At 50.5% G+C, this 26919-nt stretch overlaps 2 protein-coding genes across 5 annotated transcripts in view; both read right to left on the bottom strand.

The window, feature by feature from the left end:
• Positions 1 to 23: 23 nt before the first annotated feature.
• On the bottom strand, positions 24 to 6143 carry SNRPA1 (small nuclear ribonucleoprotein polypeptide A'). Its single transcript, XM_052807743.1, has 9 exons — positions 5972 to 6143; positions 5217 to 5364; positions 4608 to 4686; positions 4184 to 4230; positions 3420 to 3522; positions 2792 to 2871; positions 1420 to 1495; positions 887 to 980; positions 24 to 233 (listed from the first exon to the last, which is right to left on the bottom strand). The coding sequence occupies exons 1-9, from the start codon at positions 6051 to 6053 to the stop codon at positions 175 to 177; spliced, it is 768 nt and encodes a 255-aa protein (XP_052663703.1). The 5' UTR covers positions 6054 to 6143; the 3' UTR covers positions 24 to 174.
• A 3930-nt stretch (positions 6144 to 10073) lies between these two features.
• PCSK6 (proprotein convertase subtilisin/kexin type 6) overlaps positions 10074 to 26919 on the bottom strand; it is a 36985-nt gene continuing 20139 nt past the window's right edge. Inside the window, exons 8-21 of one of the 4 annotated variants that reach the window (XM_052807944.1) lie at positions 25995 to 26207; positions 24425 to 24525; positions 22712 to 22815; positions 22039 to 22156; positions 20779 to 20967; positions 20399 to 20535; positions 18213 to 18392; positions 17503 to 17605; positions 16732 to 16928; positions 16207 to 16294; positions 14807 to 14898; positions 13390 to 13519; positions 12225 to 12337; positions 10074 to 11783 (exon numbers count right to left, since the gene is read on the bottom strand). In XM_052807944.1, the coding sequence (XP_052663904.1) occupies positions 11686 to 11783; positions 12225 to 12337; positions 13390 to 13519; positions 14807 to 14898; positions 16207 to 16294; positions 16732 to 16928; positions 17503 to 17605; positions 18213 to 18392; positions 20399 to 20535; positions 20779 to 20967; positions 22039 to 22156; positions 22712 to 22815; positions 24425 to 24525; positions 25995 to 26207 (1863 nt within the window). In that variant the 3' untranslated portion in view covers positions 10074 to 11685. Of the gene's footprint in view, positions 11784 to 12224; positions 12338 to 13389; positions 13520 to 14806; positions 14899 to 16206; positions 16295 to 16731; positions 16929 to 17502; positions 17606 to 18212; positions 18393 to 20398; positions 20536 to 20778; positions 20968 to 20994; positions 21688 to 22038; positions 22157 to 22711; positions 22816 to 24424; positions 24526 to 25994; positions 26208 to 26919 lie in introns of those variants that run through there. The other 3 variants (XR_008238258.1, XM_052807946.1, XM_052807945.1) reach the window with 3 other exon arrangements.

Raw genomic sequence — 26919 nt, 5'->3', positions numbered from 1 at the left:
AGGGGTACGCCGCACCAAGGGGAGAAAAAGGAAACGTTCGTTTATTGAACGCCGAAATGAGCGAGGAGAGGGTACGGGGGGCGGGGGGGGGCTGAGCCCCCCTGCAGGGAGAAGAGCCGGTCGGCAGGAGGGGGCTGGTGGGGAGAAGCGATGGAGCTCGGGCAGGGCCTGCGCCTAAGATCCGTTGGGAACCGTGTCTTCTTCCATTTCTTCTTCAGCGTCCTCCGATGGGCCTGAAAGGACACGTCAAGAGTTTTAGGGGCGGTTACAGCAAAACGTCATGTTTTCTTTCCCGCACAGAAAGCATTCATCTTCACCCCTCTGAAGAGCGGCAGTAGTAACATGAACTCTTAAAAAACACTACAGAAAGAAAAATCTGCCTCACGCTAATGTACAGAAAATGGGCAATACTGCCAGCCTGCAGTTAAGATTTGTCCATGCAGAGACCTCTCGGAGACACACTCCTGTACCTCCCTGGAGGCACTAACACCCAGAACAACAGAGTCCAGATATACTTTGTAATTAATCTCTTTTTTTTTTTTTTAAGATAACTGGCATGAACTGTTCAGGAGTTAGCCAATACAGTGAAGCACTTGGGGCTGACGTTTGGCACCTTGCTCTCAAGGGAGTCCAGGTAACAGCCCTGAACTGCACACTAGAGGCCAGGCAGATAATACTCCAGTCACTCCACAATACTCCAGAGCCTTATGGATATGGTCCACAGTCATTCTGACGATAAAGTTACACTCATTATAAACAGTTTTTTCAACTCCCTAACTCTTTGGTCCTTCCAATGTAACTCCCTGAGATCACATAAAACATCAGGAAGCCATGAAGAGAGGTAGATTCTACCTGGGAAATGAACATAATATAAGTATAGAGTGACCTGATTTTCGTTCTCTGCCAGGAATCTGACCAGCCTGTAGTAAGCCTTTCAGTCGCTCCACTTCAGCCAAAGTCGTGGCATTTGCTATAGCAGTCTAAAAAAACAGACAAAAGAACACGATGAATCTTCACATACAGTATGTCAGTCTGTTTAGAATGAACATAAGAACAAGATTTTTTCCAGTCAAGTGACGCTAAGCTTCTATACAAAGTTCTACAAAGTTCTAGTTCTAGAAAATTCTACAAAGGACAAAGCACAATCTTACTCCCCCCCCGCCTTATTAAACAAGCTGCTGTATCCTGGGAGAATTCTTAAGCTAAGACCAATGTTACATTTAAACTCTCAAAAACCAGATATGTCATAACAGAAGAAAAATGACAGAAAAAGCTCCTAAACCAAAGTTAGGACACACCGCTCTGTTCGTCTGAACAGAGTCAGCGGTAGCCAGGAGGAAGCAAACATTTGTTCAGTTTGGATCCATGACTGTTTTTCTCCTCCAGTTTTGCCTGCACGTGCTGTCCTGACATATTTACCTTAATTGCCTCAACGTCCCCTGGGGAGGGCCCAGCTTTCTTTTTGTCAGCTGGCAGACCAGCACCTGGATTGAAGCTTCAAAGGAAAAATAAAGGCCCATTACACCCTTTGAAGAGTATGTGCTTCTCTAACTTCCAAACTAGGTTTGGAAGCATTTCATTCAATCAAGTGTAGTATCTTATCTTTGTTAACAAACTGATACAGTGAAGAATTACCTCCTTCAGAAACACCAGCAACTTGTCCTTGCTGTCCCATTTCCCACCCCCCTTTTCATCTGCTCATAAAGAGAGGCAGACCTTAACTTTATAAATTAAGCCATTGACAAAAGCTGTTCAATTTGGATGTTGTTGAACACTCAGGTGGTCTGTTGCCTCTACAAAAGCAGGGTGGATAAATACAGAGTAACTGAAATAGGGTTTCCTGTTCTTGTATGTCTAGTATGATATTACAACAGCCTATATTAAAGCCTACACTAGACTGGATGTAATCTTAACACTCAAAAGAAAAAGGTTAGCTGCTGCTGCTTTAAGAAAAAAAAAAAAAGAAAAAAGAAAAATCTGTAGTCTGTGAAAATGGATGTAATCAACTGGAAAGAATTTCCTGAAGTGCTGACCCAGCATCAGAGTACTGCAACCTCTTCTGCAGCTATAGAAAGATTTTCTTCATATCTGTTTATTGAGCTATTTAGTTCAATCACCTACTTGTTCTAAAAACTATCACAGACCTGAACTCCTTTCTACTCATAAACTAGAGCTAGAGTCCATCTGTTACAGTTTTAAATGCTAAATACCTTCAAGGGTTTTTTTTATTTAACTATGAATTTGGAAATGCTGTTGCTATACATGATCCGAATTCTGATTTCCAAACGGGTTGATGAAAGATTAAACAAAACATATGATGTACCACTTAAGAATTACACTAAATAAACATATATTTGTAATAGCTTAACTAAAGATTTTCATCTGCATTTATCCTCCTAACTACATCAGATTTTACAGTTTGTATGTCCTGGCAAAACAAAAAATTTTAGTTACCAATCATCTAGGGGGAAAAAAACTCCACAACCAACCCAAAATAAACAATGGCCACCTCTCTACAGTTAAATAACAAAAAGAAAAAGTCAAATTAAGGTTTCCTGCTTGCTGACTTAAATCAATCCACCCTGACCAAATATCTCTTTCAAAAATATTTCTGAGATGTATTCACCACCATCCAAAAATCGGGATGCTTGGACAAGGTACTTCTGGCTACCAAAGCTTTTAAGGCATCCTGCCAGTAGCTGATATTTCAGTTTGCTGCCTAATACCGCACACAAAGAAAGTGGTGTTTCTGAAGGAGAATGCCAGTGTAAATTTGTTTTTTTTATCTTACGTTTTTGATCTCCTGGCAATATCCTTTGCAAGCTGTGCACCCCGTTTGCCCTTGAACATTTTCTCTGCCTCCTGTCGCTCCTACAGCGATACCACACACACAAAGTTAATTTAAGAACATTGCATTTTGCAAAGCTTCTGTCTTTGCAAAGAAAGATGCTTTGGCTCATCTTCATCAGTGAACATTGGTATGTGGAGACCAGATGTAAGAACAAGCACATAAACATTGCCCAAAGGCTCAGACTCAAGACGTATCAACCTAGTGCTCTTAAAAGTAAGAACTCTTTCCCACACTCATCTTCACTGAAAGCAGAGGGCTCTGTTGCGATTGCTCATTCCTTTCTCTAGAGGTCTGTCTTTCTACCAACACCAGAGGGCCAGAAAAAAATCAGACTAAACAAGCAAAGGTAGTAAAACTTAATTAAATGTAATTAAACAGACTATATCCTTAACAGAATGAAACCATGAAACAAAACAAACAGCGTGTTTTAGAGCCACTTATGATATATAGTTTCAATAAAATTCACAACTATGGCAAAAAGCTCACTGTTACCACTGAATTTTCAAGAATGTAACAAGAAAAAAAAAAGGTATTCATCTTGTGCTGAATCAAAAGAAAGTAGACTTACTTTGAGTTTCACTTTTTGAAAATCCAGCACTCTGACCTGGGGAACTTTGTGGATTACATACAATCTGTAATGCTTCTTATTTGTTACAGGATTCCTTAAAATGCTACAAAGTAAATAAAGGTTATAAAGAGGTTCTGCACACTTGAAGTATATTTTAAAAATGCATTCCTGTGCCTCCTGCTATAACAGAAACACCATTAAATAAGCCTAGTGACAGTGTTCTTTCATATTTTGAAAATTATAGTAAAAACTTGCACTTTATTTTATCAGTTAAGTAGATTTTACTGAAGAAGAACATAAAGAATAACATCAAAATATTTAAAAAAAAACCCCAAATAACTAAACCATCACATTTCCTACCTGGACACTGATCAACTGAAAAATCACAGGACAAATTGCTTTTCTTTTTTTGTCCCTCACATGGAATGTAACATTACTGAAAAGTCATTGTTTACATGTATTTTAAAGTATTTTGTGACAACAGTTTAAACCTTTGGGTTTTAGGTTTTTAAAGCTTAAGGTTACTTCAACGCTTGCGTATTGGTTTATAGAGATTTTACATCTCATTGGTCTGTCTGTCAGTAATATAAAGCCTCACCCCTTAAATACCAGGTATTTCTGAAGTGTAGTGGAAACATTGTTTATCGATTCAATTTTTAGACATAAAGAATCTGTCACAGCTGATAAAAAGGAGAGCATTCCAGATCAAAGCAAAGAGCCAGGCCAGCAGAAAAAGAGTAGCTTTTCTCTTCACAATTACATACCTCAGGTAAGTCAGTGATTTAATAGTTGATAACGGATCCAGTTCACCCTACGTAATGGGAACACAGTAAGAAATCCTAAGTCCATTTAGTGAAAATCAAACATTTGAAAACAAAGTTCCTGAACTCATATCTATTTTAGAGACCGATTAGAATTACTAATTGGTACTAATTAGAATTACTGCAATTAGTTTAACAGGAAACCTACTAAGACTTTGTGACTGCTGTTCCACTGCATGCTGTAAATAACGTTCATTAAAATATGTACACCATTAACTACTACCTAAACCATATGATAATACTCTAAAGAAAAAGAATGAACTATTACCAAAAGCATATGACACTACTCTCAGGGAAAAGGTTAATTAGAAAGATGACAAACACAAAATTTAAGCTTGTTTAGATTTATCCTGCATTGATAGCTTACCAATTCAGCAATGTTGTTGTTGGTAAGAATGAGCTCCGTCAGGCTGGGCAGAGCCTGTTCAAGGCTTTCACCAATCCGACTAAAGAAGAACAAAAACGAAAGGTTTAACTTAGGCCAGAAATTACTAACGGTGACAAGACATGCAGAAATATGGTAACATAGAGGATCCTCCTGTAAAACAACCCAGTCTGACACTGTCAGAAGTTTGGGTTAGCATCCATTACAATACTTTTCCTAATAAAGCTGGCAATAAATGCCAGCCACCACTGTAAGAGTATTAGATGCAATACAAGATTTATGTTCATTCACTTGCAGATATCCCTGTTTTCTTGTCTTTATGGGAATCATTACTGAAATCCAAAGTTCTGGCCAAATTCCAAACTTTGCATCTCATTGTCCTGTCTGAAAAACAAAGGCTGACTTTTGTGCCAAACAAGGCAGGAAACTCAAAGAGGACCTATACAGTGCTCAGTGCCGATTTTTTTTTTTTTTTTTCATAAACCAAACACTTCTACACCTACCCAGCACTGAAAGATGCACGCACACTTCTCTCCCAAGAGCACTTTCCTCCGTGCAAGGGTCCCATCTAGCCAAAATACAACCGCTTACCAAATCCTATTGTTATTCATCAGAAGAGTTTTCAGCCTTCTCAATAGAGGGAATCCATCCAGTTTACGGATCTCATTGTCAGAGAAATCAATTGCATCAAATTGGTCCAGAGTGGCACCCAAGTTCTCAATAACAGGGATCTTATAGCCTGGGGAGAGAGTGCAAGACAGGAATTAGATGGTGCCTACAAGAGAGCAGCACAAAGCAAGAGACAGAGTGCGTAGGGGGACTATCTGGACGGACTGAGAATGCAGATAGCCTCACTCAAAACACCTCCAGAACGACTCTGCTCCACATCGTTCACAGGCCAAACTCTCCCCCTCAAAGCCAACCGCCCCCGCAGCCTTTTCAAAGCATCCCTCTTCCCCCCTCTCAGCAAACACCCCAGGTCCCTCCCTGTATGTGTTCCCCTCAGCCCAAACCCGCCTTTGTGGAACAACCCTTGTGTGCCCCGCCCCACCCCACCACTGCAGGTTCCTCCTACATCTCCCCCAAATTCCCGTTCCACCACCCCCCCATTCCCCTGCCACTGGAGCCTCTTTAACAACCCCCAAGCCCCCCGGCCATTGCAGGTCCCTCCAGCAACCTCTCCCCGGCTTCCCCCGTCCTAGGGCAGCCCCTCCTCCCGTTGCAAGCCCCAGGTCCCATCACGGGCACCACAGGCCTCAGCCCCCCCGCAGGCCCCTTCCCGGCACAGGCCGCACCGCCTCCCCCCACTCCCCCGCCCCCGCCAAAGCCCCGCCGAGCCCGCGCACCGCGCAGGTCGAGCTCGCGGTCGCGGACGGCGTTGGTGTACTGCGCCGCCTGCTCGATCAACTCCGCCGTCAGCTTCACCATCCCGCCGGGCTCCGCCGGGCCCCGCCGCGCCGTCCGCTCCGCGCCGCACCGCACCGCACCGCCGCCAGGCCGCGCCGCGCCAGGCCAGGCCAATTCGCCGAGCGCCGAGCCGCGCCAGGCCGATCAGCCGAGCGCCGAGGCAGCGAGAGGCAGGCACCGCCCCGCGGCCCGCCCTCTCCTCCCCGCCTCCTCCCCGGGCTGAGGGGAGCGGGGCGGCAGCCGCGGCCTACCCCCGCCCCACGCCGGGCAGCCTCGGCTCCTCCACCTGCCCCACCTCCCCCGGCAGCCCGGTGCCGGCAGGCCCAGGCCGTGCCTGGTCAGAGGGTCCCGAGGGCGCTGCGCCCTGACGGGGAGCAGGGGCAATCCTGCAGCTCCCCGCCCCAGCCAGGCCGTTCTCCTCCGTCCTCGGTCCCCTCATCAATCTCACCCCTTTCGAGCTCTTTTCACGGTAATTTTCCGTGCGGTTGAAACCTCACGGCTGCAGGGAGGGCCGGGGCCGGGGCCGGGGCCGTGCAGCTCTCCTCTGGTAATGGCAGCGGCAGCGCTGCGGCAGCTCGTCGGCAGAGGGACCCGGTGTCCTGCGAACGCCTCTGCCCTTAGCAAAACCGGCCCCGGGGTGCCTCCCCGGCACCCCCGTCCGCCAGAGCCGACTGGTCTGACTGCAGCAGTACCGGGGAGGAGGGCGGCCATCCCTCCTGGGAGTCCGCTGGCTGCACAACCTCTCCTTGCTGAGGTGAGGTTCCTCCACGCTCCCCAACCCCTGCCCTGGGGAGACGCGCTGCCCTTGGCCACCCCAGGCCTCCCTGCAGCCCACAGCTGGGCAGGGGCCGGCACCCAGCCCTCTGCCTGAGCACATCGACCAACAAACTAAGTAGGGGCTTGGCTTTGCTATCACTAGTACCCTAAAGCAGCACAAAGATGTTGCCAGAGGTTCCCTCTCAGCCGAGCGCAGGCTAAGTCTGGAGAAATCCAGGCAGAGCAGGCTGGGAATCCGCTTCACGCAGATAACTGGCAGCAAGCAAGCTGCTTTCCTTTGGACAGAGTTGGCTCTTGTGCGCTTAGCTTAGCCGGTGGGACTGTGCTTGTTCAAACACATGCTGCTCCCTTCCTGCTATGCAGCCAGAACGGCTTCCCACAACAATTACAGCTCTTGGTGCTTTCTTTCCATCCAAGCAGCAGCTCAGCCTTTGCTCCTGGACACAGGGTTGCCCATAAACACCTTCCTCCTGCAGCATTTGAGACAGTTGCCCTGGCACTTCCACATGCGTTCCTGGTCTCAGAGAAGCCATCATGGGCTGGGAACACGGCACAGGCTGCGGCGTGATATTCACCGTTTGCCTGCAAGATAAAATGCACTTTCAAGTGTCACTACATCCCCTCTTAACCGCTTTAGGAATTAGGAGAACAGCAAGGAAGAGCTGGGGGTAGCACTGGGGGAGCTGAGGTGGCTTGGACTGCTGTGTCTGGCCAGGCACCTCCACTTCAACGTAAAGCGGGTCGCTAGGTCCAAGGCTGGCGTGCTGCCTGGTATCAGTGCTGGGCTGCTGCGGCTGAGGTGCTTGGCCCCACTGACAGGGCTCAACTGGCAGCAGGAGGGCTTTTTAGGGGGTGGAACGACAGTGCAGATGATGTGGACTGAAGGTGGCATGTGAAGGGAAGCAGTTTACCACCCCCAGGTCCCAAATCCTGCTGAATGTCACCAAGCACCACTTCTGCGGCCCTGGAGAAATACTTCCCCAGCCCTCAAGGCCCCCTGAGCAAGATGAGGCAGAATGATTTCTGGATCCACTGCTATCGAGGGAAGGATTTTTTCGTGAGCTGTGACATTTCTGTGAACCCAGAGGATGTGATAATAAGTTAAATGCTGCAGCCATGTTTGGCACTGCACAGCGATGGCTCATGCTTTTCTTTTGGGAGCATCTAGCAGCATCACCCTGAGAGTGATGCCTGGCTCGTTCCCCAAGACCACAGCGTCAGAGCTGGCTCTGTTCTGGCTGGAGATCCCTGCGGAGGTGTCAGCTGGGGTCAAGCAGCTCCTGTGCTCCCTACTTAAAAAAACACCCTCACCAAAGCTGTATATGAAAGCACGTAGCCAGGTTTTTTTATAACATCTGCATTTGTTTAAAAGCAGTTAGGAGAGAGCAAGAAAAAGAGAGCGCACTGTCATAAGCAAAAATGAAGAATTAGCAGCACTGCTGTACCTGACTCAGAAATCATGTGGTGGTAAAGACAACACAGTCTTTAGTCATCTCAGGCAGTCATTAAGAGGAGACCCTCTTCAGCCTCCTGGAAAGCAGGTCCTATCTCTGACAAGGCCAAATAAAACATGGACCTTTCTCCCTTAGCACAGCACAGCTGTATGCCTCAGCTCTACAGCCGTAATAGAATTGTAATTGAGAGCAGACAGATTCTTGGTCTCAGATGCTGTACACGAGCTCTTAAAAGCCCTTTCTTTGTAATGGAAAGTCAAAGCAACGATTTTTAAGATGTGTGTTCCCCACCTGCCAACTACGAAATGGCAGATGGCCGTGGATGCAACCTCACAGCCAAACAGAAAACGAGGAGTCAGGCTGCTCTAAGAAGATTTTCCAGAAAACAGCTATTATAGATTTGGCTTTGGTGCCAAGAGACAATGGAGAAATGGGCTTTAATAAATTGCCTAAATATGCATTTATCTTGAAGACACAGCCACTTTGATCCTCTGAATGTACCAGTGTCAGAGAGACTTTAATAGCTCCAAGCAAGCATTGCAATAGCTGGATAAATTATCTGAATTTTATTACTTTCCAAGAATGATTTCTGAAGGAGTTAGTGCCCTGGGAAACACTGGAAGCTGATGTTGTTGCATGAACTTGATGTGTAGAATTTGTTTCTCTTTCCCTGGCAGGCTGGAGGGCAGCAGAAAGCAGGATAAAGCTGGGACTGCTGGGGATTGGTCATCTTAAATTACATTGCTTCACCCAGTGTGTATTTTAAGTTATCCCAAGGATGTAAGGGTAAACATATTTCCTTTTTTTTTAGCATTTCAGTACATCTAAATATACCAGTGAGCAGTATTTAGAGGCAGGCCACTGTGAGCCAGAGAACTGAAAGGCAGAGCTGACGCAGTACTCCTTATTCACAGCTCCCAGTTTTTGACTGCGTGACACAGCAACAGAAGTGAAAGTTTGTTATTTTACAACCAAAGGGGCAGAAGCCAGGAGGATTTCACCCCACCCAGTTCTGACCTTCGGTTTGGCCTGAGACCAAAAGGGGAATCCTGGAGCAACAGAACGAATCACTGTACGTGATAAATCATCTGCTTAATTCACATTTATCATCTGATAAATGTGAAGACCTGTAAGATGCAGGAGCCCACAGCAGCACAGCTCTGAGAAAGCATCTTCCTTCGTGGGAGGCCTCTGTTCTTTTCTTTTTTTCACACTTAAAAAGCTCAGTTCCTGATACCCAGGCACTACCCTGGGCACCTGGCCCATGGTTAAACATTGCAAAACCAATGTGACAAACAAAAGGTTCCACAGCTCCCTCTGCTCCCCAATGCACCAGCTGCTCCTCCCCTTCCCCAGCCAGCAGAAATGGGAAGGTGGACCTGTGATTCCCAGCTGCTGTGAACTGCGGTGGGGCACTGGGGCTGCAGGATGCTCCTTGTATGGGTGGGAAAGGGGAGCAATCCCTCCTGCCAGCTCATCTGGGATTTCCCACAACCAGAGAATACACCCAGCCATGCCCAAGCACAGCCCCAAACCCCAGCCAGATGGCCCTGGGTGCACCAGAGATGCCAGCCCAGCCTGGCACAGGGCAGGTATTCAGCATACGAGTTTCCTCTGAACCTAAAAGACCTTTATGAGAACAAAGTGAGGTTTTTGCAGATGCAGTTCATCTGCTCCTGAGCCGTTTCTCCCTCAGGTGCTCTGGCCAGGACAGCTGCTTTGTCCAGCAAAATAATGACGTGTGGTGCATCGCTGCCTTGCCCTGCCTCTGGTCAGGATGGCGGCTGCATGAATTTGGAAAAAGCACAGATTCATTTGTCAGGGGAGATCAATAGTTTATTAACTTAAAGGTCAGTTCACCAAAGCTCCATCTTTCCTTGGGTTTGGTCCAGGCAGGTGAGGACCGGTGACGGTGAGGCTCTCCCCTCTTCACCTGGCTGAGGTAAGCTCTAGCGGGCAAGCCCAGGCAGGGCGCATGTCGTTGCAACCGAAACCAAGCAGGGATTATCCCAGCTCCGTGAGGAACTGGTGACAATTCGTACTGTGAATTTCATTGGCAAAACGTTTAACTCATTAAAACTATTAAAAATGAAAATCAGAACATGCAGTGTAGGAAAGAGTGTTTACATATGTCTGGTGCAAAGAGCGGCTCTGCAAGGTCAGAGAGGAGAAAAGGAGAAGGACATAAGACACAAAAAGATTCCCCACTCCCATATAAAAAATAGTCCACAGAGAAAAAACAAGGATTGTATAAGTTATTTTTTTTAAATCTGTAAAACAACATAGCCAAGGATATTTTAAACACAATTATATAAACACCACGTGACTTACTATTAAGAGAGAGCATGAAAAGGTTTGTTTCGGGGAAGGGTTTTGTAGAATCAAGAGTTTCCTGGCCGGATCCCTGGAACGTCTTTTTGGGAAACAGATGCCCAAGAAAAATCACTGCTGTGAACAGGAAGATTTTGTGAGAGAGAGAGAGGGGTATACCCAGTGAAACAGGGGAAGGATCGTAACACAAAATGCTGGAAGAGATTAATTGGGACACCATCTCATTTAGAGGAAGGATCTAGCTCGTTCCAGAACTGAATTAATCAGCAACATACTAGCAGTTCCAGGAGGGAAATACATTTCATGGTAAGGCTGTGACCCCACAGGCTGGTCCGTGCGGACAAACACCTGAGCCCCTAGGACTCCCTTGTAGACACACAGGTTTTGCCTGCCTGCATTTACCTGCAGGGCAAAGCCCTGCTGGACTCGCTGGGCTTACATGCCTGCAGAGCCACGTGGATCAGCTCTCGCTTTGGTCCTCAAATCTCCAGTTATTGCCACAGCCAGAGTGAAACAGCTACCGACCGAATCTGAACAGGAGTGCCAGAGCAGGCTTTAGGGCACTGCTCCAGGAACCACCTAATTCATCGTTTTACATATGTACAGAGCACAGCGCCGGCCGTTTGCAATGCAGGTTTATATCAGCCGTCACCTAGCAGAAAAGGGTACCAAAAATTGAGCCAGAAACAGCTCTTTCTTCGCAGATGTGTGAAGTCCTGCATCCTTTGCAGCGAGGGCTCCCGCCAGCCGCTCAGGGCAGGCAGATCAGTAGGATTTCTGCAAAGAACCAAGCGTGTGTACATGGATCGTGCATCGGTCCCTGCTCACGAGGAGTGTTTGAGAGTATTAATATCACCGCTTGTCCGCTGCCTTTCAGGACTTGATCATTCAGGGTATGATCCAATCTCTGCTTAACGTATTGCTATAGAAACCTGCTGACAGTGATATTAAAGCTATCAAACTTACGAGCAAATGCTTGACAGCACCATGTAAACTCTCCCAAAGCTGAAAAAATAAACTTTTGTCCTAAACATTTGGCAAAACTGGGCTGGCAGTTGGTGGAAGTCCTGGATGGATGCAGCTGCTGAATTTTACCCGGCCATAAGACACGTCTGACAGCAGAACTGTACAAACAGCTTCTTTTCACAGAGCTTGTTTGATTTCACCATCTCACAGAAAGTCTTGTCAGCTGGGAGGCCGAGGCGAGGAACAAGAGAAAATGAGAGCAGATTAACATTTTAAATAAACAAACATTGCACGTAACAGGCGGTGCAATTCGTTCCAGTGTTGGAGGAGAGAGAATTGAACAGGAGTCGCTTTTTAAGGGCATCTTTCACACGGTTTTAAAGTAGGAATAAAGCAGCTTTGCAGTGAGTGGGAGAATTAGCCCCAAGACTAAACTATAACAAAATACAAACGCTTGGATGCATTTGAGCAACAGGCAGATATCCAGCAGCTCTGCCAGGTAACCTGCCTGCCCACCACAGCCGGAGCCCAGCTCGCTGTAGCCATGCCCCAGCAAGCCCAGGAGCTGCTTTCGGCTTTTCTGCTCTGAAGGGAATCCCCAAAACCCCTCATTTTTGATACCGGGGAAGAACTACAGGCCAGCAATTCTGCCACAACTACTTACCGTTGGTGCAGGTTTCATTTGTTACACAGGAGCCACCGAGGAGGCTGAAACCTTCTTTACACTTGAGGCAGTTTCCACTGGAGCCCTCGCAGGCTGAGCAGTGGTCATCGCACCTGGGGACAGAGACCCTGCCGCGGTCTGAACCAGCACCGACACCCCAACCCCAGCCATCTAAAATGGGCTGTCAGCCAGAAAACGTATCTGCCGGCACTGTGACATCCAGACTGAACTGGAGGATGTGGAAAATGGTGAATCTTAAGCTTGAAAAGTTATGGAAGCCCTGGGAAAAATGGGCTCGGTGGTGCCAGCTCGATGCCCAGTGACAGCTAGTGACATCCCAAAAGCGCTCACCTGCTGGGAAGGGTCAGCAGGACACGTACCTGTCCTCCCAGCAATCCCAGTTAGAAAAAGGTTTGTGAGGGGATGCTGTGCTGCTCCCATCTGTTTGCTCAGGGAAAAGAGCCCAGCAGCTCTGCATCCTGCCTGGGGACAGTGGCCTGTGGAGACTGTACCTGAAATTCCTGGGAAGGGATGCTGGTCCCTTGTTCCTCCCTGCTGGAGAGCCAACGCGGGTGAGTGAAACCTTGGGCAGGCAGGGACTGTGTTGTGCATTCCCAAGTCACCTTTAATCCTTCCCTTTCATGTTCGCTTTTACGAGGCTGAATCCACTCCCACTCCCCACTTAAAGCGCAGAGTGCCTGAGAGTGGGAGCAAATTGCTGCCTCCCGGCAACTCCCCATCTCCTGCACGCAGCCCCCATGCTGGGCCAAGGAGCAGGCGAACGTTCCTCCAACATGGCCAAGGGGCAAACGGAGCAGGTTTGATTGAAAGCTAGAATATTTACCTAAACATTACTGTTCCTCCCACACCTCCTCCAAAGGGCCTGGGGCCGGGCCTGAGCCCCTTCCACTGTAGCCCTAAGACATCTTGGCTGGCTGGCTCTGGTGGGGGAGCATGCAGCTTTGCTGCTCTTAAATCTATAGGGCAGGGGTGTGTGAGGTCCAGCCCCATGACTGCCCTGGCTCCCTCATCCCTATTTTAATTTCCCTGGTAAACAGCTCCAGCTGTGAGCTGTTTTCAGCATTTTTTTTTTTTTTTATCATCCCTGCCAGTGCTCCCCATCGGTCCTGGCTTTGCTCCGGTCACAACTGGGGAGGCAACATACCTCTTGCAGACTTTGTTGGGCAGCCCGTGGCTGTCGGCGGGGTAGAAGCCCTCGCGGCAGGCGGGGACACAGCGCCAGTGGGGTGCAGAGGCCTCGGGGGCACAGGGTGCACAGTCCTCCTCGCCCAGCCCTGCGGGGACAGGGGAGAGTGTAGATGACGTGGGTGGTTTTGGAGACAGGAGCCACGTCGCACCAGCGTGGCCGCAGCCCCACATGAGATGGGGGGCACCAGCTCGGCTCTGCCCCATTCGTGCCTGGGAGTAAACAAGCTGCTTGTTATGCCACCAGGGTCCTGTGCAGTTGCTTGGCTCCTACACCAAAAAACCCAGCTCCCATCCCAAAAAACCCAGCCATGACCCAGTGTCCTGCCCCTCTGCAGAGCCAAGAGCTGCCCGTAGGGGCTCAGCAGGGGACAGCACATCAAAATCCCCTCCGGGGCATCAGCCACTGCTCCCAAGCATGCACAGGTTTAGCTTTCCCATCCTACGCAGAGTAAAATGTGGAAAAAGAGATGCTAAATTGGGCTGCGGAATAGCTGGAGGAGGGAAGGGCTCGGGAGAGGAGCTGGGAAAGCAGAGGGCCCCACTCTGATGCCAGCGCATTGCAGCTGGACAGCAAACCTCAGTGATGGAGGTGGTATTATTAGAGGCCTTCCACGCACCAGGCTTGAGAAATGGCTATGCAGGAAAAGGAGACAAGAAAAGGCTTGAAAAATAATTGTGGTGAAGTACATTTACACTGACTGGAATAAGAATTAGAAGGGAAGTAATTTTCTTAAGGGATTAAGAGCCCATTCCCTTCCACGTTTGCCAACAAGATCAATAAATATTTTGGATTTAGTCTTAGGAAATTGCCCATGTATGATAGATGAGACTCACGCCACTGAACATGAATTGTCTAGAGATCATATTATCATCAGATCTATGACGATTTCGAGGGCAGACACAAACATTAACAATGGAAAATAATTGGACTTTCAAGAAGTGAAAAAGGCAGGATTTGAAGGGAACACCAAGTGACTTCGGGCGGTGGGGGGAAGCCAGCAGCGGCCAGCCTGGCCCCGCAGGGCAGCTGGGATAATGCGCCTTGGCTGCCTGACATTTTTATACACTGCAAAGCCATCTTCCATCACTCCAAGAGGGTTTTACGGCCTCCCCTGCAACCTTATTAAGCTAAAACACCTGGCTTCAGAGGGATTGGGAAATAAAGAATGGCTCTAATAAAAATGTAAAAACTCCCTAAAAACCTTTCTAATATGAATATATTCCCAGCACCTCGCAGGATGTGCTGGAGAGCTGGGATTGCTTCCCCTCTGGCACACTCTGCCTTGGCTCGGGATGGGTACGGTGGGCATCGGCTCTTGATGCATGACGGTTTTGGGGTTTTGCATGGGGATGCTGTGGGGTGAAGGACGTACCTGTGCCGGCGGGGCAGGTCTCACACCGCTGGGGCTCCCGGCTGAGGTACATGGCGGGCTGGCACTCCGGCACACAGCTCTCTCCTGCCAGGCTGCCGGGAAAGCAGAGAGGACATTTGCACCTAAAACTACCGGCTCTGGGAACTCAACACAGCCTGTCCCCATCTCCACATCCCCCAGTGTCCTACAGCCTGCAGCGCAGGAGGTGTTGGAAAGCCAGCCAGTGCTTCAGGAGAAATTAAGTCCTGCCTGGACCAAAGGGATGGGACGGCTGCAGGTTCCTTAATTAAGTGTCCCGGAGGAAATAAATTATTTTTTCCCATGGGCAGCCAGCCAGGCTCTCCCAAAGACCTTTTGCACCAGGAGGCTCCCCAGAATAAAAGGAAATTGGTTCAGTGCTGCGGCGGGGCTGGTGCTGCTTCACGGGGACGATTTGAAGTCCCGGCTTAAAAGGATATTGGACAATAAAAAGCAAGTGCTGTGCGGATTACGTCTGACAAGTGCTTCCACTTTTGCTTTTCTGAGGGAGTAGATAATCTTTTGACAGCAGCAACTTCTTTGTCTGAGAGAGCCCCGCTGCTACACAGTGGCTCTGGCTCACTTACAGCCCCTGAATGATACAAACTGCTACAGGATCATACTTCCACGTGCACTTTGGGATGGAAAAGAGCTTCTCCCCAGTGCTGACGCTGCTCGTCAGCACAGCCGGGCTCTGCATCCCACAGGAGCTGCAGGGACAGCAGCAAGGGCACCTGGTGCTCCTCACGGGGTCAGGGCTGCTCTGCCTGCACCCGCATTGCTGGAAAACCACTATCCTACACTAGCCCCACTCAACAGGTACATCGGATAAAATTTTCCTGTGTGGATGAAGCTGAAGGAAAAGTTTCTGCACTTGCAGGGAGCATTTTCAGCCTGCCTGGAGCAGCCTAGCCTGGTACCGGCTCTGCCAGGTGAGCAAAACCAAGCACCCAGTTTGGCTGGGATGTCTCTGACAGAGCCACCTGAGACTTGGGAGGAAATGTGCGCTTTGCAATGTGCAGTGTAAACGTTTTCATTGCTTTTTTCCCCACATTTGAGATGCTGTGATGCCGGGAGCTGCTCTGGTTGCAGGCCACCAAATTTGGATGAGCACTTCTGAGCCCGCAGCACAGCACTTACCCTGGCAAGAGCTGGAGAAAAGCAAATTAAATTTCAGTCGTGCTTTTCAGCTAAGAAAGGGACACGAATCACCACCTTTAAATTCCCAGACCTCCAGCACTCTGTGCCACAGCTGTCATACCATGGAATCAGGATCTCAGGTCTTTAACTAATTGACTTTCTAATTTCCCATTGGTTTTCCCAAATTTAAACCATAGGTACCAATGCTGCAGGTATAAACTCCTCCCGTGCTGGCGTTTTACCTGAATCCATCTTTGCATGCAGTACATTTGTCTGCTTCACCGACACATTTTTTACAGCTTTGATGACATTTCAGACAGCGTTTCTGACCTTTCAAAAAACAAAGTGAGGCAGGGAGAATAAAATCTGGACAGTGATTTGCAAGCTGCAGTCAGAGCTGCAAAGCCCCGCTGCACCCCAGTGCCAGCTCCCCGGGGCAGAGAAGCACGTCCTCCACCCCTATGAGTCCCTGCTATTGCAGATGACCTTACCTGTCATTGCTTGCTAAGAAGAAATATGCTTTGCAGGCAGCTAGGATCATTAATTACAGACTTCTAATTAAGAGCTGAGTTGAGCACCTCAGCTTTTTACCACCCTCTGAACACCGAGAGGTTTTCCTCCTCCCTTCACTGTGCAAAGCAGGTTGAGGGGGGAAATTCAAAGCCAATACTCAAAAATCAAGGTGTTTTCTCCACCCATAGCACTTAAAATAGAAGCAACCCCTGCATATCCTCATGCTACAGCTTGCAAGTGATAAGCATCCTTACGTTCCTCGGCGTAAAACCCAGGTGGACACAGCACCACACAGGTGCTCATCTCCTGGTGATGGTAGAGGCTCCGCTTGCATGCTGTGCACTGGGTAGGTCCCCTCCCGATGCAGCGCTCACAGCCCTTGTAGCACCGGCGGCACCTCCGGGCACCTTTGTCGCCGAAAAACCCCGCAGGGCACGAGCTCACGCACATCCTGAGGAAGGAACCGAGAGCACCCAGGCTTTGGTGCCAACAGCCAGATGCCTCCCAGCAGTCAGGCACCCACTGCTGTCCCCTTGCCTGCAGTGTTCGGGTTGTCCCCTAGCCTTGGTGGCATTTACTTCTTATTCTTAAGATTTAGGGTGTCTTGAACGTCATGGCTCTGTAATAAAGAGCCAGGGACTCTCTTGGCCAGCAACCCCGACTATGGGTAAACTTTCCCTGTGCCAGCCCAAGAGATTGAGGAGTGGAAACGCCAACTCCAGAAGTGATTTGGCACCTCAGCTAGCTGTCCCTTGGGCATGGGTGACCCCAGCCAGTGAAACCAATGCTTCTTCCCCAGCATGATTATATGGCCAAGGTCCATCAGGGCTCTCCAGCTCTGTGTCCCCCACCTCACCATACCCTAGTCCAGGGCAGGGATCCCCACACCTCCTCCTCCCTCCATTTTATCTCTCATACGCTTCTTTCTCTGTGCAAACATCTATCACCCATGATGCGGTGCGAGCCCTGGGGAAAGGTGCTGCCACCGCCCGGGGACCCTGCAGGGACACCCCACCACCCCTCACCTGCCGGTTTTCATGCTGCCCAGGCTGTAGTGGATGCAGTTCAAGCACTGGTCGGCGTTAGGGCCGTCGCAGCCCTGGTCGCCGCACTCAGGGTGGCACAGACCTGGGAAGGGAGAGACCAGCTCAGTGAGGGGAGAGGCTGAGCATCCCCCAGACCCCGCTGCCAGGGTGCTCTGAGCATACCCTCCCTGGACCGATGGACGTGGGGAAGGGGCTGGGGACCCTCCGCCTATCTTATCCTATATCTATTATCTTATAGATCTTATATATCTTATCTATCCTATGGAGCGGCGTGGCTCTGGGTTCTTGGCTCTCCTCCAGCTCATCCTCCCCAGTGTGAATCTTACCTGGCCATCCTCTGGCTGAACACCCTGGTGCAGGAGCAGCTTTGAAAGAGGGGCCGGACCCACTCCTCGGGGACCATCAGGGACGCCCGCCCGTGCCCGTGCTGGGGCGGAAGATGGGCAGAGGAGCTTTTTTTACTCCTCAGACGGCTGCACCACCAATTTGTGGTGGGAGTGTTGGGATGGGGTGTTTTGCTACCTTCTAATTTCACCATCCTACTGCCCCGTGCAGGCCACAGGCACTGCTCCTCCCAGCCCGCCTTGGCCCCGGGCAGGATCAGGCCTTGTGGTTCCCCCAGTTTATCTGGGTTTGCGTTTTCCCAGATACTTTGAGGGGGACAACACGGCAGCCCGGCTGGCACTTACCTGTGTACTCCTCCTCCTCCTCTGCCACCTCCACGTGGCTCTGCAGGAAGGCAGCTCTCGATGGCTCCATCTCTGATGCCGACACCTCCAGCGTCCTCCCGCGGGACTGGGGGCTGCCCAGCGTGGTGTAGGGGTGCTCGGCCGTCCCGTAGAAGAGGAGGCTCCATTCCTTCAGCTTCCCTGTGGGGCAGGCACAATGTCACTATCCCGCTCCCTGTGCCGCTCCTCCCCAGGGGACCTGGCTTTGGGGGAAGCAGGAGGATGATGGACTGGACCATCAGGGCTTCACCACTGGCTCGGCAATGCAGAAGCAAACAACAAACACCCAGAAATGTTCATGACCCTCTGAGCTCCCAGGCCGCATGAATGCAGCCATTTAAGGCACCTACAAGGGGTTTTTTTATTCTATAACTCATCTGACGAACCACAGCATCACCATAGCCTTCATGCTCAACGTGCGGAGAGAACCATTAACTTTAAAAGCTCCATAATGGAGGATTATTTCTGCCTGATAAAAGCTGCCCAGCACACGCTGGATTATTTCTTGCTTCTGTTGTTCCAGCCACCCCCCTATCCTACATGTCAGAGGTCTGAGCTTGGTGTCCCCTGAAACACTGCGGGGCCCACCGGAGCCTGTGCTGCACCAGGGGGCTGGGGACCGCCCATGGCCTTACACCCATGCTGGGGTCCTCCCCAACCCACACTGCTTTGGGGAGGGGGTCCAAAAAACACTGCTGCTTCTTTCCAGCACTGTTTTTCTTTCAATTCCCCATCAACACAAGTCACTTCACACCCATGGCACGCTCAGCTTTAACTACTAATCCCTGCATTTCCAGGAAGGGCTTAAAATTTCCAACACCCAAATCTCTTGGCTCTCTGAAAGGGCTAAGAGGACCCACCTGCTGCAAGCGAGCAGTGCCGGTGTGGAGCCTGTGAAGGGGCAAGCTTGGGCAGCATCAGCCAGGGAAGAGCTCAGCCATGTGCCTCCACCAAAATAATTAAATTTGCTGTAAATCTAAAATGTCCTGCGTGAGGAAAGCCCAGGTTGCATAGCACTGATGCTGGGGATGCAGCAGTGCCAGCGACAGGACACGCATAGTATTTAATTGGTATTAAATTAACCAATTTAATTGGTTTAATTTAATGGTCTTAAATTAACATTTAATACCTGTTTCTGCCGTGGGCTGGGAACATCGTCCCTCTTTTTCCTCCCGCTTTGCCCTCTCTGCTTCAAACATGGTGCAGACCCTTTGTGGTGGGTGACTTAATGCACTCATTTTCATTTCGTTTTGCAAAGCCAGGTAAAGCCCTGACGCCTGTGAGGGGTTCAGAAACACCCACCGCAAACCGTAAATACAGGGGGAAAAGCAGCTCCGTGGGCGCTTCGCTGCTGCTCCCCAAGTTCAAAAGATTTTGGGTGAAGGCAGCAAACAGAAACACTTTCTGCACAATGAACCCCCACGTGCGCCTCCCGCCAGAAAGTTGTGTGGGAGAGGTTTTTTAATATACTCCTGGCTTTCTGTCAGTGAGCGTGTGGATTTTAACACCCCCGCAACGCACGCCAGCCCCAGGCAGGGTGCTTCATGCCCCGCTGCCACCAGCCGGCAAGGCGGCTGCCCCTTCCTGGCGGGGCTGGATCCCGCCAGCCCGGCTCCTTTGCTGGGAAGGGGTCAGGCAGCAGGTGGCCAAGCCGGGGAGGGGGGAATACGGTGGGGTTGGGGACATGCAGGGGGCCAGGCTGAGCCCAGCCACCCCCCGCCAGTGCAGTGGCAGCCCAGGGAGGATGTCCGTCCGTCTGCAGCCGGAGGGGCATCGTCCCCTTGTGCTGTTGCACAACCAGCCCACGCGCCAGATGTCCCAGCAGCGAAGCAAAACAAACAAACAACAATTACAGCTCTTGGGTTTCCTCGTTTTGACTCATTATGGTTTAATTTTGGAAACCTGGCTCTCGGTTGCAACGAGTTTGCTGGTGGGAGAAAACCCGCTCCTGGCTCAGCCAGACTGGCAGCCTCCTGCACTCAGGGCTGAGTTTTATTCCCGTTTTTGAAAAATTTGGGCAATACAATTTTGCTGAAGACCGTAAAACTCACAGCTAAAGTTATGGCCAAGTGAAGCAGCCTGCAAAGAGCCTTGGGGGCGAGGGGGACCAGCAGGCACTGGGGACATGGGTGCTGGGGGACCCTTACCTTGCACTGCAGGGTTGCGCACTTGGGATGGTGTGTCGTGGATCTCCAGGGTCCACTCCCCTGCTGCCCGCTCCCCCCAGCAGTGGACGGTCATGAACTCCCAGCCCTTGAACCCCTCGTTGGAGTGGTCGAACACCCTGCAACGGTAATGCTGTGCATCAAGAAGTGTGACTTCGAATGTCTTATTTAATCGGAAAAGGTAGATAGGTAATTAAGGACTTTAGGGATCCTTGCATGCACCCACCCTTGCATGGAACCCTCCTGCAGCTGAGACCTGAGCATGCCCCCCACCTTCCCAAAAAACCCGAGCAAACTTGCAGCAACCCCCTAAACGAGGATGCTGCCCAGCCTAGGCACATGCTGGCTCCAGCTGCTCTTACCTCCTGGCAAGGAGCTGTGACCTGGTCCCTGCTGGAGAGATGAGGCTGATCTGGAGGTCACCTCGGCGCGGGTGCGAGATGCTAAGCCGCACCACAACGTGCTCCAAGTAGAGCACGTGCTGGTCGCGGTGCTCAGCGCAGGCACTGCTGAGGGTGCTGGTGCGCAGCACATGGTCCACACGGATGTACCTGCCAGGGATGGGCAAAGCATCACGCTGGGGACAACAGTGCTCCCCAGCTCCCAGCAGCATGGACACCCAGTTGTATTTGAATCCAGTCTCCTACTGTTTCATGGCAAAAATTATCTCATCCTCCATTGCAACACAGTGTCCTAGCATGGGAATTTGCTGAATTGCTTGATGGTAATGAGATGGGTTTGAACTGCCTCTAAGATCTATGCCTTATGGGCTGCAAGGGCGCTGCTTTATTATAATTATCAGCGCAACGTTCCTCTTTGGGTTGTAATTAGTGTCTCTATCAGATAAATAGTTTCATGAACACACTTGGCTCCAAATTCATTCCTGCTTTGCATACGCAAGTCTTTCCGAAGGAACTGCTTTTCTGATGAACAACTCAGCTTGCTTTACAGCCAGGCAGTGGTAAACCAGGAGGGTCCATTTGGTCAGATCCCTGATCCCACCCTTTAACATAGCAGGGACAGACCTACCGGGGATGAGATGTGAACCTAAGCTGGTTTGAAGCTGAAGCCAAATTCAAAGCGACCCCAGGCACTGGATATTTGGGAACCCTTGCAACAAAGCACCAGTTTTTGGTGTCTTCCATCAAGACAAGGTGTTCGGTGGAAGAGGGAAGAGAGCCCAACACATCACCACTCATGTAGGACCCAGCGGGCAAGTTGGTTTTGGTCTCTCACTGTCAGCCCTCAAAAATTCCCTGCTGATCACCCGCCTGGGAAGCAAAAGCATGGAAAGGGCAAAAATAAATCACCCACCATCAAAGCTGGTCCCAGAGAGCCCCCACGGGACCTGCCCCAAGCTGAGCCGTAGGCACAGACCCTAGGTGGGCACTTCTGGGTCAATAAGTAGACCTTGGGGCGACAGTGAAGGTTGCTCTGACTGTAAAATCCATGAACAACACCTCGCCTGCACATGGGCTTGCCCTGGCCACCGGGACTCCTAATTTCCCTTTCCAAATGCTGGGACAGCAGCTGAGCCTTTGCATCACAAGAACCAGCTCCACCAAAGCTCCTTCCAAGTGGCCGTGTGCCCCAGGAGAGCCCCTCCACCTCACAACACTCACTTGGGCACCCTGTCCAGGCTTGCCACGCAGATGTGCTGGGGAGGGACTGCCTTCCACTTCTTGGCTTCCACCACAATAGCGTCTGCATCCACCAGACCAAAGCCATATAGATGGCTAACTGGAAAGAGAGAAGACTCAGAAACCCACTGCCTTCCAAGCAGGGGCCAGCAGCAACACCTCAGAGCTTGGTGGAGCATCTTCCACTCATCGGGGAAGGCACAGAGTTGATCCTGTTGGATACAAGGCACTCCAACACATGGAGCTCATCATCCTGCCCGAGTTACACCCCAAATCCACATTGTCACCATGGAAAACCCATTGCCAGGAGCAGCCCACAAAAAGCAGCAGTCAACACTGCAGCTCAGGAGAGCCTCCACCAAGCAAGGCTTCCAAACCTCCACCAAGCAAGGCTTCCAAGCTTCCACCAAGCAAAGCTTCCAAGCCTCTACCAAGCAAGGCCTCCAAGCCTCCACCAAGAAATGCTTCCAAGCATCTCGCCCCACGAATTACTGCCCTCTCCTCTCTCCACTCAACCGCCTGATGGTAGGAGCACCCAAGCCAGCTGGGAGTGGACATCCAGGGTGAATGCTCCCATGAGCGAAGCTCTGGGGACCTTTACTTTCCCTTTCATGGCCATTTTCACTATGCTGCCTCCAGCCCCGCGGCCACTCACCTTTATGCCCCGCGCCGTTGGTCTTCCAGTCGGCCGCTCGCAGGTGCACGGGCCGTGAGGTTTTGACCAGCAGATGCTGGACGTCCCTCCAGGTGAGCAGGGGGCTGCAACAACACATGGCTCATGCGATGGCTCTGCTGCTCCCAGTCTTCTCAGCAGCAGCAAGGACCCCCATTAGGTTAACCCCCTCTGCAAAACCTCTTTCTTTCTCCAAAAGACCATGAATCAATGATTTAAATGCTGATGCCCTGCCTGGAGGTTGGCCATCATTTGGGGCACCCCAGCAGAGGGGAGTGTCCCAGGGAGGGATGCCATGTGCCCACGGGCATTGCAGGATTTATTCCTGGTCAAGGGTATTTAGCTCTCGTGCTCCAGGGTATAACTGGACCAAATCAGGAAGGTTTTCCCCATTTTCTTGTAGGAGACTGGGAACAAAGCAGATCCTGAGGCAGGGTACCGGGCTCAGCAGCTTGCTGACACACGATGCCGAGCAAACCTTCCCTCTATAGGAATAACAGCAAAAATTGCTGGAAGAAAACCTGGCTTGCTCATTTAACAGAAAAATGAAACCCAAAGTGTTTCCAATCCCCCCCCAGGCTGGGTTTGCATGAGATTTGTGTGTTCAGGGTGCTGCACGCTGAGTGCTGTGTGCTTTTGAGCCTCCCCCAAGACCCCAGCCCAGGGATATTGCTGAAGAATTTTCCATGCTTTTCTTACAGTCAGTTCTTCAGCATCTCGAGCTAGGATGTATATTGCTCTCGAGCAACATTTAAGAAAAGAAATTCAATTTATTCCTTCTCATCATAATGGAGTGTCTGAGCACCAAGCTCTGGTACTTAATGTTGCGTTTTATGCCTCAGCTAAACAATTCAAAAATTACATCTAAAGCTCTTAATATATTTGTAATGAAAACAGCATCTCCGGAAACATGCTCACCCGACCTGGGCACTGGGATTAAACCAGAGGAGAGGGACTGGAGCTGACACGCCATGATCGCCATCCCTGGACGTGAATGTAGCACTCCCCTGCAGCTTATTCCCAGCCTTATTTTTATTTCCAACACATAAAACCAATAATAATAATAGTGAGAAGCTCAAGAGAAGATGCTCCACGGAGCAACATGGGGATGCCCAAGGGGTGAGCCTGGTCCACCACGGAGGCTGCTCCTGGCCTGGGGGACCATGATGGGACCAGGACGGGACCAGGATGGGGACAAGAGGCAAAGAGTGGCTCATTTGAACCAGGGAGCATGTCACTGCTGGTCACACCATGTGGGTTTTTGACATTATGCAAAAGTAGTCCGTTTCCCCCAGAAATGAAACACTTGCTGAAAACCATCACTTCTACAGACATTTTCCATTTTCTGTGATGTTTTCTGACATTGTTTTTTTCAGGAAGTATTTATAAAACTCCTGTTGGAGCCAGCTGTCAGTGGCTTCAATGCACCAAATGAAAAGCCTGACTTATCTCACCAAACCCAACTTTTCAACAGATGGCAACAAGTGAAGAATTAGCTCAATAAAACACCTGCAGGAAGATTAGATGCAAAACAACAATGCTGTATCAAACCTTGCCAAAAAGGAGCAATTTAGAATAACTTTGCCCCATTTTGAGTTGCTCCAGAGTTAAAAGAAAACACCTTTCTTCTTTTGCTTGCCAGGTACTAAATGTGGAAGCATTTTCCCCTTAAGCCAGCGGCAAGGTTACACTTACTTTGCCTCCAAAGCCAAGGCGATGATGCCTGCGACCATGGGGGCAGACACAGAGGTGCCGGTGTGGCCATCCGTGCAACGGTGCCGGAGGTCCGTGGTGACCTGCAGAGAGAGGAGCTGCAGCCCCTGCGCTGCCGGAGATGCTGCCGGCGCAGGTGCTACCCCATCGAGCACTCCAGGTTTGCTTGGGATGCTGCCAGCGGGGAGCAGAGCCTGCAGGTACCCAAGCCCTGCCATGGCTCCCATGCCATTGGGGTGCTCTGAGGCCCCCCCAAATGGGCTGCAGATACATTTGGTGCATGAGAAAACACGCCTGCTTACATTTTCCTTTGTTCAAAGGTGCAAAAACTATTTAAAGGGGGAAAAAAAGGTAATTTTGCTGTGGGTCAGCTGGAGGAAAAGCCATGGATGGAGTGGTGTGAGCAGGGCAGGGTTGGCATGGGTATGCACCCATGGGTGCATATTGAGCTGTGCCACGTTAAACACTTTCCTTAAAAGCTCCAGTTCCTGGTGTCAGGCAAGAATTTCCATTTGGATGGGGGAAAAAAAAGAAAAAAAAAAAAAGTGCCATTTTCAGCTTTTTTGTTTCAGGGGAGAGCATGATGCTTGGGTACCAAAAGCTTGGAGAGAGGAGCTGGGCAAAGACATGCTTTGTCAGTTACATTTTTAAAAGGCTTCTGGGTTTTGAATTAATCTGATAATTTTGGGAGGTCGGGGGGGACAGGACATGCCACCCCATTTCTCCCCGAGGTGCCCCTGGAAGCTGCTTTTTTGCCCAGTGATGCTCCAGCAGCCCCGGGCTGGTGCTGGCCTCAGCCATGCAAACGCTCCTGAGTGCCATGAAAATGGCCCCAAGGAGGCACTTGGATTCTGGAAATCAGTCTTTTAGGGGCCAAACAAATCACTCTTGAATTAAAAAAAAAAATTGACTTGTAAAAAACCATTTTTGTCAAAAAACTAATTTGGGTGGAAAACTCCCTCCCAGCTTGGGTAAGGTGCCACGCTGGTGGGGGATGTTTTACTGCCCGAGGTTCGGATGATGCACAAGGATATCATTAACAAAAGGCCTTGCTGTGATGAGTCCACAGCAGCTGTTGGGACAGGGCAAATACAGCCTGGGCGGCAGGGAAAACCAGGCTGATCCACACGTGCACATACTTTCAGGCAATTCCTGGGGTGTGAAAAGTCTCTGCTCCCTGTTTGGGGTTGCCATATCCCTGCCAAACACCTCCATCCTCCCTCTTTTCTTTCCATCTCACACTAAAAATGCTCAAAATTCCCTTTTTATAAGCACAGGACAGCAAACAGGACCTTTGGGGGACAGGTAAATATTTGCATGGGTATTTATGCAAATCTCCAGCCCTTTCACCTATTTACCAGGGAAAATGCCACATCCCTGAGCTCTTCCCAAGGACCAGAGCAATTTTGGCCCCACCATAAAAAAGCACAAGCAAAACCCACTGCAGGGCTAAGGGCAAAGCCCGGCTCTTACAACTGAGCCATCATCCAGCCCAGCCATGCAGAAAACATCCAGGGCATGCTGCCTCACTTGGCGTCAGGGTAAAACTTACTATTTTCCGCTCATAAAAAGCCCCGCTGCTGTAGGTGGTGGCGAGGGTGGAGGCACACTCCTCCAGGTACCAGGGCTTGTAGCCATTCTCAGTGGTGCTGCTGATGGAGATGGTGTAGATGCTGTTGGTGTAGCCGTCGCAGGAGCAGTAGTCACCTTCTCTGCCGCCGTTCCCCGATGCCCAGACGAAAATGGACCCCAGGCCCCTGCGGCCCTGTGGGGAGAGAGCGGACAGGGGGTGAGAGGAGGCATTTGTTTGTCCAGGGTGAGAGGCTATCTCGGCACAGGGAGGAGGGGGCAGCCTTCCCTGGCATTGGGATGCTGTTGGTAAGCCTGATTTTTGGGACTGGATGTAGGGTTTGGTGAGGGTGGAAGGATGGGTCCCATCCTGTCCAGTGCTCAGCCCCCACAAACGTGCCCCTTGGCTCAGCCAGCCCCAGTTTTACAGGCAGCGACTCCCCGCGAGGATGGGAGAGCCTCCGGCGACAGGGATTTTAGCATCTTCTGTGGGGTCTCCTGGGGGAAAACATCTGGGGTGCTCAGAGCGAGGCAGTAACACCACTATGGCACTTTCTGGGGTGCAGGGATGGCCCCGTGGGAGGAACTGACAGGCAGCCCCCCGAAACCCATGTCTCCCTCTCCCTGAGCCTGCAAAGCCCTTCATGAACCCCCCCAAACCATCAGAAACTTTCCCCCAGCCTATCTGCTAGTTTCCTTTTGTTTGTTTTCTATTTTTTAATCCCATCCTTTTCTCCCCCCTCCATTGTTTGGCAGGAACATCTGATGGAGCCATCCCCACCAGGTACAGCTGCGGGAGCCCACCGGGAATTGGGGGGGCGGGAGGAGTGCGCCAGCCACACAGACCTCCCCAGAGCCGGGGAAAAATCCCGCCCAGCAGCGGCGGCCGTGCTGCCAATGAGGGGCCC

Source organism: Harpia harpyja, chromosome 14, assembly GCF_026419915.1.
Source record: "Harpia harpyja isolate bHarHar1 chromosome 14, bHarHar1 primary haplotype, whole genome shotgun sequence".
Classification (NCBI taxonomy): domain Eukaryota; kingdom Metazoa; phylum Chordata; class Aves; order Accipitriformes; family Accipitridae; genus Harpia; species Harpia harpyja.
Note: the sequence above shows the minus strand (reverse complement) of the source record. Positions and strands in the feature narration are given on the sequence as shown.

Coding starts and splice junctions, on each gene's coding strand:
- SNRPA1 (XM_052807743.1), bottom strand. CDS start 6,053: ATGGTGAAGCTGACGGCGGAGTTGATCGAGCAGGCGGCGCAGTACACC. Junction 5,365..5,971: donor CCGCGAGCTCGACCTGCGCG/GTGCGCGGGCTC, acceptor CTCTCTCCCCAG/GCTATAAGATCCCTGTTATT. Junction 4,687..5,216: donor ATGAATAACAATAGGATTTG/GTAAGCGGTTGT, acceptor GTTCTTCTTTAG/TCGGATTGGTGAAAGCCTTG.